The 16,356-nt window shown below is 15.7% G+C and overlaps 1 protein-coding gene across 8 annotated transcripts in view; it reads left to right on the top strand.

Annotated features, from left to right (window-relative positions):
• Positions 1-15,594, top strand: part of LOC122719288 — a 118,990-nt gene extending 103,396 nt beyond the window's left edge. For 5 of the 8 annotated variants that reach the window (XM_043944976.1, XM_043944975.1, XM_043944974.1 and 2 more), the window contains exons 14-17: positions 4,656-4,661; positions 6,188-6,622; positions 9,242-9,715; positions 15,214-15,594. In XM_043944976.1, the coding sequence (XP_043800911.1) occupies positions 4,656-4,661; positions 6,188-6,622; positions 9,242-9,715; positions 15,214-15,285 (987 nt within the window). In that variant the 3' untranslated portion in view covers positions 15,286-15,594. Of the gene's footprint in view, positions 1-4,655; positions 4,662-6,187; positions 6,623-9,241; positions 9,716-15,213 lie in introns of those variants that run through there. The other 3 variants (XM_043944973.1, XM_043944981.1, XM_043944982.1) reach the window with 3 other exon arrangements.
• Positions 15,595-16,356: the final 762 nt, after the last annotated feature.

The following is a 16,356-nucleotide window of genomic DNA, read 5'->3' as shown; positions in this document are numbered from 1 at the left end:
AAGTTTTTCTATAATTAATAAAGATATAAATTATTAAAGTTAAATGTACATTGTTCGAATTATTCAAATATTTTTGTAAACAGCTCTATATATGAATCAATACATAGAAGATAATACTTTTTATCTTCTTCATAAAATTCTACACTTTTGTTCTTGTTGTTTTTACAATTTTTTCCTTTCTTTGGATTACATAGCTTTCTATTTTCTTTTTTTTTTTTATTTCTTTTAGATTCTGATTTTATTTTATAAAAATATTGGAAATATAATATTTCATGATTGTATAAAAGTTGCATCAGCTAGAATCAATAATAACGTTAGTTTTAACTCTATTAACATTACAATTATTGCCCCGATTATTATTTAGAATTAAATTACAAATTTTCATTAAAAAAATATTAAACATAATAATTATTGTTACATTTAAAAACTACTAAAGCATTAATTTATTTTAGATTATCGAAAAATTATTATTATATAAAAGTTATTTACATATCTATATTGATAGGATATATATACTTCAATTATAATTTTGCATCATCTATTGATAAAATTTATGATAATAGATTTTAAATTATTTATTATTTTTGCCATCTTTTAATCTTGGTTTTTTCTATTTATATTCCTATTTTTAATAAACCATAATATTGATATTGAATTATCTTTACAATGCAAAAAGAAATTTTAAAATAATTTAAAAAATATATTATAAAATTATTAAATATATTTTTAATATATTTAAAAAATATATTAAAAAATAAGTTAATCTTTCTATTATTAAAAGATAAAATTTTTATTATTTTGTTATTTAAATTATTTACAAAATGTGAGTTTATTATGTTTATTAATTTTATTTAATACGATTTTTATTATATATAAATTAATATTAAATATTCTATTTCTTTATCAGATTTTTCAATTGATTAAATATTATCTTTTGATTAAATATAATGCTTTAAAAATTTTTAGTAAATATTTATCTTAATAGGCATTTTCAAAATAATAAATTAGTTTATCTTTTTTATTATTCTTGTATATATAAAGAATTATAAATATTCAGAAAAATATAAATATTTTTAAAATTTTTTTAATTAAGCAATTTAATTCTTGCTTTGAAAATTCTAAAATAATAAAAAAATTTTAAAATAATTAATATGAATTTTAATCTTTATGTATATTATTTAATTATTGCAAATATATACTACTTATTCTCTATTTATATTATATTTTTAAAATAAAATATATTTTTTCTTAGTCAGATTCTTATTTTAGCTGTTATATCATGGCCAATGTTATATCGTGGCCATTTATAAGGGAATAAAAATTCATATAAATCAGTTTTTATTATTTTATCATCAAAAATCGAAGACATGAAAATTCGAAACGAATTTTCAATATAGCTTATATGAAAGTTATATATGAAAATTATTGTAAAATAAAAGATTCGGACATTATAATTTCATATATAATAATATAGCTGAATAACAATATGAAATATTTTTTAGTAGAATATTTAATTATTTTATATTATTTTGATCATAAAAAGTTATATAAGAATTTTAATATAGTCCTTGATCAAAAAATTAAAATCATTCATAAATATCAATATTTTTTTTTTTAATAAAATTTAAGGCTTAAACAAAATTTAATTGCAAATTTTATTAATTAATAATTTTCCACATACATATTAATAATGTATATATTATTAGGTATATATTAGGAATATTAATAATATCTTATTATTTTTTACTAAATTCCTGTAACCAGACAAATTTTTCGAATGAATCCAATTGAAAATATCCGGAATTTACTTGTATACAAATTATCACTTACCTAATTTAAAGATGAAAAATCGAATTTTAATAAAATCATCTAAAAATAAAAAATATATTAAAACAATGTATATAGAGCATATCGGAAAAGATACATGCTGTAATTAAAACAAAAAAAGGAAACACAAATTATTAATATATGTATGTATTTGTGTGTATGTATATATTACTAAAGAAAACTAATAATCAATAGAAGTACTTTAATAATTAATAAAAGTTAGTATAAAATTTATCATTTAAATTTATCATAACAAAATATAAAAAATGTTTATTAAAATTAACGTTATTAGAAAATTATTAACGTTATTAATTATTGGTTTTAATTGTATATAGCCAATAGTTATATATTTTTATAGTAAATAAAAAAAAATATAAAAAATTTAGACTTTTCAACATCGGTATGATTTAATATAAATCGCTATGATGTAATATAAATTTAATAAACATTTATTCGCCAACTTTATATTAATATTATAATAAGTTAAGATCAAAAAAAAAAATTTTAGATAATTTTTATAATTAATATATTGATTATTCTTTGAAATAGTACATTTATATAAATATATTAATAAAAAAAATCAAACTTGATCTGTTAGAATAATAATACTAACTATTAGAATAGAGTAATTATTTTAGAATTTTATATTTAAAAATTTTATATTTTGTTATATTAATATGAAAATGATTACTTCACGATCGAATCATTTTTTATATAGTAAGAGATATTTAAATTAAATGCATATTTAATATATTTTTAACAATTTTTTTAATAAACTCATAATTGTTAATAATTTTAAAGATATATTTGAACTTTTATATTTTAAATTATCATGTATAATTATAATAAAATATTAAAATATAATTGTTAATTATATTTTATAATGAAAATTTTCTTAAAGGAAAATTATATATATATTTTATATTTATTATAAATTATATTTTATAATGAAAATTTTCTTAAAGGAAAATATTGCTTGAAATCATCTCAGAAATCATCTTGTTGCTGGCATTTTATTACATATTATATAATATTAAAATGTAATCATATACATATTATTAATGTATATATATAATAAATTACAATCTATTTATGTTGTATATTATTTTTTATGTGCTATGTACATATATAGTTTATACTATATATATTATATGTCCACATAAAATAGTATATTTTCATCTTTTAATTTTATTTTTATGTTATCATTAATATCTATTTAGTATTACATGAAACTTATATCAAAAATTGATTAAATATAAAGTAAATAAAAAACAGAAATTTTATTATGTTTAATGTGTATATATAATGTGTATACAAATATGTAAACAGATTTTAATTTTTATTAAAAAATAGTTATAGAAATTAGAAAATTTTTAATATAGTTACGAAACATTTTTATAATATATTTTTACAGATTTTAAAAAATTTCAAGATTTTTCCAAATTGATAAACCGATTATTAATTATTTTTATATCGAATATAAAATATAAATATTTCGTATTATTATAATTTAAGAGGAATATTCTTAAATAATATGAATGATTATTTTATTAATAAGTTATTTTATAAAAAAAATAATAATAAAATATTTATATATAATTTTTGAGATTTATTTAATTATTATTTATTTATTTAATGTTCAGACATATCTTTTATAAAAAATTTTTCATTATTTCCCAAATAAGTGATTATTTCATATTTTTTAAAATGTAGAGAAATATATATACAATATATATATAAAATATATTTATAATATAAATATATATATAAAAAATTTTTTATTGACAATTTAAAATTAATCAATTATTATTTCGTTCTTTTATCAATTTTAATCACGTTACAGGTACTTATTTTTATTTACTAAAATTCTTTTTTTTTATTTGTTAATATAATATAGTTTATTATATAAATTATAAATTATAATATTATATAAATTATAATTATAATATATTATATATTATTATAAATTTTATTATTTTTATTATAATTTTATTATATGAATATCTTTACAGTATTTTTGATAAACAATGATTTCCATTTTCATTGCTAATTTATTAAGAAACAATTTTATATTTAGTTTTCGAAAAAAATAAATATTCGATGTTACAAGATTTTAAAACAAGAATATGACATACACATATAAACATATATTAACAAAATGAATTTATTTACAAAAAAATAATAAATATAATAAAAAATAAAAAACATTTATAAAATTTTAGTAAATAATTTATTTTACAAATGAAATTCATAATATAGTCCTAAATCAACTAATTAATTTGCAATATGCAAATGATCAAAAAATATATGAATGAAGTATTTAATAAATTTAATTTAATATATGAAATAAATAAAGAAAAAAATAAATATATGATTTTAAAAGACAATATTTCTTTGATAGATTAATAATTTTTAGCTAGAAATTACCTATTGTTACTCGTTGTCAATGAAAATATATATAACATGATTATTTAAATAAAATATTTTTAATATATTTTAATATATATTTTTAATATATGATATTTTTCATAATTATATGTATAATAAATTTGATTAAATTTTCTTATTAAACTCTCAGGTTTACAGAAATTTTGCATTTCAAGTTTATTAATATAAAAAAAATAAATATAGATATAATTCCTTCACAACTTATTAAAAATTGCATTTTCAATATTGGACATTATTTCATGTTAATTAATCTTAAACGAATCATCAACAATAAATTTACAGCATCTTTTCTTATTCCTTTTTATTAATATAAAATATCACTCATTTTAATTAATTAATGACTTTCTTACTTTATTCTACATGCCGCTTCTTCATAATAGGCATTGGTACGTATTCTTTTATTACCATTTTAATTTTTCAATATTTAATAAATTGATAATAATTATAAATAATTAATATTTATTAATTTTTATTAATAAAAAAAGTAGTAATATAAAATAAAATAGATATTTAAAAATAAAAATTATATTTATAGAATTTTTGCACACATTTTAATATTTTTAGAACATAATTTTTAATAAATGATATAATTGAATAGTATAATTGTGTTTTAATATAATGTAAGATGTAGAATAAACTGTAAACTTATATATATATACTCTATTGTAAAACTCTATTGTAAACTTAAAAATTATTAAAAAAATGAAAAGATATTATATAAATTTTTACATAAATATATTTTTTATTTTTAATCATTATACTTTAGAAGATAAAAGTATAATAATATTACAAATAAAATATTTTAGAATAAATTAAAAATTTAAATATTTAAATAATTAATTAATTTAAATAATATTAATAAAAAATTTTATTTTCTTAATTTTTAAAAAAATCAGATTTAAAAAAATACAAATGACTATTTTCCAATTAGATGATAAATTATTAATAAGAATTAATAATTCAATCTGAAAATAAACAAAAAATATAGAATAGAATTTTATCACTTATATCTTTATTTTTGAGAAAATCGAGATTAAAACATTTATAGTTAAAATTGTGTAATCAGCGAATTTTCTAATTCAATTTTTTTGAAAACTAACCTTTAAATGAAAAAAATTTATTTATATATTTGTTGTCTTATTAATTAGGAAAATGATCATTACATCTTAAAATTAAAATTAAAATTAAAGTTAAAATTCTTAAATTGAATCTTTTAAACACTAAACTGTGTGCAATATTAAATATATCGATATTTCAAAAACTAAAATTGACATATATTTATTATATATTTATTATATATTTAATGTAATTAAATATAATTTTTCAATATATATATATTTAAATAGTTGTTCTAAATATTATTCCTGATAATATACATAACATAATATATTTCATTATTGAAATCAATGATTTTTTTTTGTATAATTATCAGATATTATTAATAAAAAAAATTTATTAAAAAGATGTAAATTTAAATAATATAATAAATAATTTAATAATGTAATTAATAATTTAAATTTAAACAAAATTTTAAAAAGAAATGTAAACTTGCAAAATTATAGATATTTTTTAATTGTCTCAATAAATAAGTTTCATTTAACGTTTTTTTATAACAATTGTTTTTAAGAGAATAATTAATACTATTACTTTTCAGATGTTTAAAGTTTCCATTGATAGTGTAATATAAAAATATATATAAATAAGTGATCGATAATTAATTTCTTAATTTTTAAATTAATTTTTGTTTATAAATCAATTATACTTCTTCAATAACAAGCGTAACTTTTAATATTCATATTCATTCTTTATTATTATTTAATTTATTATTTAATGTAAAATAGAATTTAATTTTATTAAATTAAATCTTTTAATTTCAAATATGTTATTCAAATATAAAAATATATACATACAGGCACCGGATGGCGAAACACAACCAAGTACAGAAGTTGACTTATTCATCTCAACAGAAAAAATAATGGTTTTAAATACGGATTTGAAAGAAATCATGATGGACCACGCATTAAGAACAATATCATATATAGCAGATATTGGCGATGTAGTAGTCCTAATGGCACGAAGACGTTTTGTACCGCACGAAATGGAAGAAGCACCAAAAATCAACAGAACTCCAAAAATGATTTGTCACGTGTTTGAAAGTGAAGAGGCTCGATTCATTGCACAAAGTATTGGACAAGCATTTCAAGTAGCATACATGGAATTCCTTAAAGCGAATGGAATAGAAGATCATAGTTTTGTAAAAGAAATGGATTATCAGGAGGTACTCAATTCTCAAGAAATCTTTGGTGATGAACTACAAATGTTTGCCAAAAAAGAAATGCAAAAAGAGGTAATTTAATAATTTTTATATATAATTTTATATATATTATATTTAATTTCATAAATTCATAAGCTTAATATATATGAAAATAGCCTGATAAATTATAAAAACTAAAATACAAAAATTAAATATTTTTAAATATATCTTGTAATGATTATATATATTATAATTTTGAAAAAAATATTAGCACAAAACTTTTTTTATAAATCATGAATTAATTTATTATAATTATTATAATTTAATTTATAAAAAAGAAATAATTTTTTATTTTATTTCTTTATTTATAATCTAAAATTTAATCATAATTTAAAATTTAGAATAGTTTTTAATGAAATATAAATATTAGTATACTTTATATAAATTATTACAATATTCGTTTTTTTTTGAGGAATTTTTAATACATTTTTAATACAAAATTTTTATACATTATTTTTTTTCATTTCGAATTTATAAATTTAATTTATAAATTTGAATAAATGAATATTAAATTATATTTAATAATCAATTAATTAAATATTAATATTTTAATATGTTATATTTGTATATTCATTCTAAATATTTTCTATTTATATTATTTATATACAAACATTAAATATTTAAGTATATCAATATTTATATTTAGTTAAAAAAAAATATGTATCGATTAAAATGATATATGACTGTTAATGTTTTTGCAGAATTAATTCATATTTAAATTTTCTATACAAATATATATAAAGTGTTAAATTATATTCAAATATAAATGATTGAATATAAAATCTCAAAAAATTGAAATCTAAAAAAATGTGTTCTACAAAAGTTATTTGATATAAAAAGATATATTAATATAGAATAAATTATTTTTATATAAATGAATAGTGAAAGAAATTCAAAAATCAGAATTTTTTTAACTGATATTTTATATTTATTCATATTTATTATATATTTATATATTATAACGAGTGTTATATTGACGAATCCAACTTCTTCAAATAAGTAGAAAATTATAGTGTATTATTTAAAAAAATTTGATTTTTTTTATTTATAATCTATAAAGATTTATAATCTTTTCCACTACTTCATTCAAACAAAAACTATTTATATGTTATATTATGTCATATAATAAAAATTAATGTAAGTTAATGTTTTCTTTGCTTCAAATTGTGACTCTATTATTTTCTTGTGCTAAACTGATTTAAATTTTATAAATTTAATATATATTTATTATATTATTTATTATATATCGTTATATAATTATTTATTATTGAAAGATTAATTATGATTTTTTTAGCAAAATAAAGAAAAAAAGGATATAAATCGTTTCAGATGATATTAGTAATAAATTTTAATTTTCACTTTCCATTATTGATCGTAATAACTAAAATTTAATAATTATTTTTTTATTTATTTTTCTTTAACTATCTACTATTATTAAAAATATAGTCTTTCTAAAAATTATTTTTTCACATTTTTCAATATTCTTTCTGATATTTTTTTGAATACAATTATAATTTTTAAATATAATTCGTTAATTTTATATTTGAAAAATTTTTTAAATAATTCCATAAGAAAAAAATTTTTGCAACTAATACTACATTTTATTTATTGTCAAAAATATTATTAAAATTTATTATTAATATTATCTGAAATAATTTTTTCTTTTTTATTTTTATTATAACAGATATCTTTTCATAATAAGTAAGTTTGGATAAAATTTAAATCGGTCTGATACAAAAAAATACGTAATTTGAAGCGACAAGATGTTCAGCTAACTATATTAAATAGTTATACATATTGACAATTTCGATTTTATTAATTTTGCTACATGAAATAATATGATATAATTGATCGTTGAATTCATCTCAATATTTACTCAATGTTCAAAATTAACTTATTTTTTAACTTTATTCTTCAAATAAGTAAAAAACTATAGTATATTATTTAAAAAAATTGTTTTGATTTTTAAATCTTTTTCACTATTTCATTCAAACAAAAACTATTTATATCACATAATGTATCCTTTTATACAAAATAATTTTTATAAGAAATTATTTTAATAAATTTAATACCTTATAAGATATTCTCATTCGCGTATAAATATAACATCCTGTATGGAATATCCATTAATAATATAAAAAAAGATTAATCGCAATTAATTCTTTTGTTTAACGCGTTTTTCAAAGACAAAATGATAATATATGTAAGAATAAACAAATAAATAAAATTTTCAAATTTGTGGAAAAGAAGAATTAATTGTGATTAACCTAATATAATATGAAATGATATCATTTCATTTTGATTAGATCATTTTCATTAGAAATATTTTGATTAGAAATATTTATTTTTTTTATAATTTATTTTTAATATTGTTTAATTTAATATTGTTTAAATTATATTTTAAAAAATTATTTTATTAAAAAATAGATAAATTAATTTATTATTATTATTTTAATATTTATTTTAAATTTTATAAATTGATATAAAAATTTAATTTATGTTAATATTTTTATTTATTTTTATAAAATAATTATATATAAATATATTTAAATATAATAATGAATAATAGTTTTTAATTAATAAAAACTAAATAAAAAAGCAATTTCTTTTCATTTTTCAGAATTAAAAAATATTTCGTTATTATATTTATAGGTTGTAGTACCTAAGGCAAAAGGTGAAATTTTAGGTGTGGTAATTGTCGAATCTGGATGGGGTTCTATGCTACCAACTGTTGTAATTGCAAATCTGGCACCAGCTGGTGCGGCTGCTCGTTGTGGACAATTAAATATTGGTGATCAGATAATAGCTATAAATGGTGTTTCGTTAGTTGGCTTGCCTCTCTCTACTTGTCAAACTTACATCAAAAACTCAAAGAATCAGACAGTTGTCAAGTTAACTGTCGTTCCGTGCGCACCAGTAGTTGAAGTCAAAATCAAAAGACCTGACACCAAATATCAGTTAGGATTTAGTGTACAAAACGGAGTAATATGTAGTCTATTGAGAGGTGGAATCGCTGAAAGAGGAGGTGTTCGAGTGGGTCACAGAATTATTGAAATCAACAATCAAAGTGTTGTTGCTGTACCGCATGAGAAAATCGTCAATCTTCTTGCCACATCTGTTGGTGAGGTATGTAGAATTTCTTTTTAATTTACAATAGAGTTACAATATTATCTGAATCTTTCGAGAGATGAAAAATATTTCATATTTTTATTTGTATAATAAAGAGTTTATTCATATTCAAATAAGTGAATTCAATCAATGATAATTAAATTTTTAATTTCTAACTTTAGAATTTTGTTTGGAATCAACACTTTGATATTAGGAGATATTAATTGATATTGGTTTTCAAGCATTGATAAATCATTAATCCTTTTGCTATTTAATAAAATTTCGAAATGTGATTAAAAAATGTTTCAATTTTTTTATTTAAATTAGTTTTATTTATTATAAAAACAAGAGAAAAAAATATTTTTATATATATATATATTTTAATAATACAAAAAATATAATCAAAACAATATTAATACTATTTTTAAATGTATATATTTCTAAACTTTTAAAATATTAAATCAATTAGTAACACTCTTTTGAATATATTTATGCACTATACATTTACAATATTATGCAGAAGTAAAGCTGCAGCACAATATCACAAATTAAAATATTAATTTTTTTAACATGTATAATATTATCGATCAGAAAATTCTATTATCATTTTTTCGTCTTTTGTTTTTATTTAAAAACAATCTCCAATATTTAATAGTTAATAAATATTTTTTATTTTTTTGATTACATGCAAGACTTATTTATTGATTTTCAAACTCAAAATATAGAAAAATAATAAATACCTTATAAATTTTAAATTATTCGTAATTTATTTATAATTATTATTTATAATTTATTTTTTTTAATTTTTAAATTATTAAAGAATTAAATATGTATTGCAATAAAAAAGAAATAATTATTAATTTATAATTAAGTATAAAAATATAATAACTTCTATTAAAATCAGTATAATAATAATTTCAATCAGTATAATTAATAATCAATAAATTTTAAATAATGCTTAATAATTAATAAATAAATTTCAATCGATATTTTTTCTACTAACTTTTGTAGAATTTGTAGAATAGATTCTTTAAAAATATCGTATGAATATATTTACATTATGTATATCCTTCTTAACAATTTTTCAATTTTCTCATCTTCTAAAATCTAAAAGAATAATATTTAAAAAATATATATATATAATATAATATAATATATAATATGTTATATTTTTTATTCAAATATTTATATATTAAATAAATATATTAAATAAATATTTAATATATTCAGATAAATGGAATTCTACAAATCATATATATTTCTTTTCTACTTGCAACAAAACATAATGATTTATATTTTCAATTATATGATTTTAAAAAAAAATATAAATTTTACTATTTTGAGAAAAACATTTTCTATACTTGAATAAAATATTATAAGTGGACGTACCTATCAGCAAAGAATTTAACAAAATTGGTAAAATATTTAAATTAAAATATTAAAATTAAATAAAAACTAAAATATTATTATTAAAAATTATTGATATACGTAAATGTTTAATAAATGTTTCAAAATTACTTGTATTAAATTTCATATTTATTTCATATTTAAACATATGATTTCATTAATAAAATAGATTAAACTATTATTATTAAGATAATAATATGTTAAAAATCATCTATTATTGATTGCAAATCTCAATTTAAAGAATTTGAAAAATTAAATTTTTTAAAATATCAATTCTTGAAAACGGATATTAAAAAGAAAAAAAAAATATTCTGGATTTTGAGATCTCATAAATTTTTGAATTTGAAATTGGCAAATTTAAAAATTAAATTTCGACTATCTTCTTTTTAATATGAAATTATTATATATATATATATTAAATAATTAATTATTATATTAAATTAATTATTATATTAAATAATTAATTATTATATTAAATAATTATTTTTTAATTTTACTGTACATAATGAACTTAAATTGTAGATATTAAATATTTTAAATATTTAAATATAATTTTAAATATACTTTCAAAGTATGCTATAATAAACAAATGTTATAACGAAATTCTAGAATTAATTTGTTTAGTATAATATATTCACTTCATTACAAAGTTATTTTTTTAATATTTAAACATTATCGGATATACATTATATATGCATTATATATTATNATATATATAATATATATTATAATATATTATATAAGTATAATTATATATTAATATATTAATATATTATATATTATATAAGTTACGTTATACAAGTTATATAAGTTATAACATTTATATATATAAGTTATAACATCTAAATCTTTTCAAAATGAATTTATTTTTTTAATAAATTTTTTTAATAAAAAATATTTAGATTATATTTTATATATAGATACATATGTCATTTATATATATAGATGACATATGTATTATATGTAATACATATGTAAGATATTAATATATTTGAAATACTTTTAATTTTAAACATTTAAAAAACAAAACACAAAAGATTACTATAAAATTCATTAAAAATTTCATTTGAAACTTATTAATTTAAATAATTCAAGTTACATATATATGTATATGTATTATATTACATTACATATATATGTATTTATATTAAATGAAATGAAAATAAAATGAAATTGTGCTACTTCCGTCACCGTTTTATTCTATCATTGTTTCATTCTGTTACTATTTTGATATATTAATTTTTGTATATTAACATAATATATTGTATATTATGTTGTTCTTTAAAATCAATTTTTCAATCATGATCTACGAATATATTAATATTCTATATATATTAAGAGAAAATAAATATATATGTATACAGAATTTCAAAATCACAAACAGCCGGATAATAATTCTGCAAAAATAAAAAAAAAAAAAATTTTTTTTTCAAAGTTTCGTTTTCAGGTAAATTAAATTTGAAAAAATTTCAAATACGAATAAAACAATTAATTTCCTAACAAATGAATAATCAAGAAGATAACATATAAAAATAAAAAAATATAAATTTCATTTAAAAATTAAATTCGAAAATTTGTTATTTATATATATATTTATATAATATATAATATTTATATTTATATTTATATAACTGTAACTATTACATATCTTAACTATTTATTTTGTAAATATTTAATTTTTTTCTCAAAAACATAAAAGAGGATATAAACGATTTTATTATATATTTTATTATTAAAATTTTATTATATATTTTTTTTTATTTTCATTTGTTTATGAAAAGCTACAATAATTCTTTCATATCCAATCAAGAAATTCAATTTCACATATATTTAAAAAATTTTGAAATTTAATTTATTTAAAAATAAAATTAAAATATAAAAAATTAAATGAAAAAAATGTTATTCTATTTTTCAACTTATTTTTATATGTATATCATCATCATAATTTACAAATATATATTATATATATAAATTTATGCTACGACCGCTTAATATTGATTTTTTCATGCTTGTATAATAGAGCTCCTTAACAAAAAAACGACAAATTTATATTTTTAAATAAACAATTATCTATTTTGGAATTTTAGTGTAATATAATCTGTAATAAGTAGTTTAATAATTTATTATTAACAAAAATTTATCTTAAACAAATTTATCTTACAATAAATTGCAAAATATTCAGCATTCTATAATATTCAATTTAAATCAAATAGATAAATCGTTATAATTTTTATAGGTGAATCATTATAATATATTATGCATATATTTGTTAAAGTCCATGAGAGTAAATCGAAATACATTTTTTATGAATATTCTGTATATATATATATATATATATATATATATCCTACACATGAAGATATACATATCTCTTTTTTAAAATATTTTCATATATATATAAATATCTTAAAACAATAATGTAAATATTTTTCAAAATATAAATATATAAATTTTGTATTATTAAAAAGTAGAAATATTAATTAAAAATATTAATTTATATTTTTTGAAAAGTTATGTTGCATATCACATAATAAATTTCATAAACATGTAAAATTCAATATTTGTTCAAATTCTTTCCTTATATAAATTGAAACATCGACATAATGCAATAAAAATTTATTCAATTGCAGTCATAAAATTCATCATAAATTCATGATTTAATTAAATATATTTCTATTGCAATATAATATTAGAAATAATAATTATAGTATTATAGAACAGTAATAATTATAAAATAATAATTATAGTGCTATATAACAATAATAATTACAATATTTATGTAATAATGTTTAATATAATTCAAATTACAAATATTTTCTTAAAAATATTTTCTATTAATTTATTAAAATTTTAATTTATTTAAAATATTTTTTTTTTATTCTAAAAAAACCGATAGTTTTTTTATGATATGAGTTTCTTCAATTATTTATAATATTCATTTAGCTTTTGAAAAATAATCTATGTAAATTGGTGTAAAAACTGACAAATAACAAGCAATAGAAATAAACTAAAATATTATTAATATTATGTAATATTATAAAATATAATATAATATATAATAAAAGAAATATTAAAAAATATCATATATGTTTTATATATATATATAAAAATATATATATAATAAAAATATATTATAATTTTCTTAAAAAATAAAATAAAATAAAAAATAAATACAAAAAATAATATATAAAATTCTTAGTTTTATACATATAAAAAATCTTATTATCAATTTTAAAATATCTGAATACGCATGCATAATAATATTTGATATCAAAAATAATTCTTATCAATTTTTTCTTAGCGATGGAGAAAAATATTAAAAAATCATTAATTTCTTTTTAATTTTTCTTTAATATAATAAAGATAATATATATATATATAATTATATTTCAAAAAAACTATATCTAATTAAATCTAATTAAATTATGATTGAATCAATAATAATTGAGCTTATGATTGAAATTAGATAAAAGCTAGTTTTAATATAAACTCTTCATAATGTCTCTCTATTTTAATTTTTTCAATTAAAGTTTAACTTCACTCAAAGTTTTTTTCAAATTAAACGTTTTTCCTTCGTACATTTTTTTTTTTTTTTTTTCTATAAGTTTTTCAATTGTAATAATTTTTACATTAATCAAATTCATTGAATTATTAATTGATTGATTATTTTCAATAAATGTTGAAAATTTATTGAAAATTCTATTATATTCTATTATATTGAAAATTCTATTATATTTTATTATAAAATTTTCTTTTGCATTTAATGATCTAATATTTTTTCTTATTAAATTTATTCTTTGCCATCTTATTCATATTCACATTTAATTTAATATTTAATAATAATAAAATTAAGATATAATAAAATTAATAATAATAATATATAAGAATATTTTAATATGTCAAAATTATTTATTTAATTAAATTATTTTATATTATTATATTATTATTATTATAATTTATATTAAACATGAATATATTGAATATATGTTATATTTAAATAGAAATATAGAATATATATTTATATTTAAATAAAAAGTAAATTCAATAATCTATCTAAATTATGTGTTAAATTCAAATATTACTTACGAACTATGTATATTTTGTTTCAGATATTAATGAAGACGATGCCCACGTCGATGTTTAGGCTACTAACTGGCCAGGAATCTCCAGTGTACATATAATCGTTTGATTTCCTGGCTGATATGCGTAGTGAACAGACAATACATCCGCCATACACTACCATATTACTCACTATTTTATTCTCTGTACAGATTTACTCTACGCAAATTGCTTTGTGTTTCGATTCTTGTGAAATTTTATTCGCATATTCTCACCAGCTCCTGCTTAGCAAAGCAACAAACTTTACGTAAACATGTTGCAATAAATATTAATATATTGAATATTTACATATTGCAAAAAAATAAAAAATATATCTATATACATAATATATACATAAACATTTTATTTATGAATGGGATTCTCTATGTCTGTTTTCTATTTGAAAATTAAAACAACCATTAAAATATTACATTGAGATGTTAAAATTAAATTGTTGCAATATAATATTAATATTTCCCTTTATCTAATGTATTTCTCTTTTCTTTCATCTTATAAAACAATTACTTTAGCGTATTTTATTCATTATAATGTATCCAAAAAATTATTTTCATCTTTTATTTAAATCTATAATCTGTAATATTAGTATCGATTACAAAAAATTCAATATTAAATAACTTTTGAAATAAAGAAAATAGATAAAATAAATTTTATTGCATATTTATACACATTTATTTATTTTTCATTTTATGTATTTGCTCTCAGAAAAAAATTTTTTTTTTATTTTATATAATATCATTCTTTTAATATATTTTTATGAGAACGATGTTTATTAAAAAAATAAAATGATAAAAGATATTTATTTGCAAATAAAGATGTAAAAATAAAAAATTAAATATTTCATTATTATATTATTATTTATTATTATTCATATATAAATATATATAAACATAATAAATACAGAAGTATATTTTGCGGAATCAGCATTGAGAATCGCATTTCATACGATAAGAAAAGCAAAATATACAGTGCACACGATTATACATAGCACAAAGCTCTTTACCACCATTTAGAGCAGGGCTGGAATTCTCTGTACATTACGTAGATAACAACGGAGTATGTTTCTCGAAGGCCTTTATATACTTTATTGGCTTCATGGAAATCATATCGTTTATTTATTCACAATTGTAATTTCA

This window comes from Apis laboriosa, unplaced genomic scaffold, assembly GCF_014066325.1.
Source record: "Apis laboriosa isolate Shangri-la unplaced genomic scaffold, ASM1406632v1 scaffold71_cov137, whole genome shotgun sequence".
Taxonomy (NCBI): domain Eukaryota; kingdom Metazoa; phylum Arthropoda; class Insecta; order Hymenoptera; family Apidae; genus Apis; species Apis laboriosa.
Note: the sequence above shows the minus strand (reverse complement) of the source record. Positions and strands in the feature narration are given on the sequence as shown.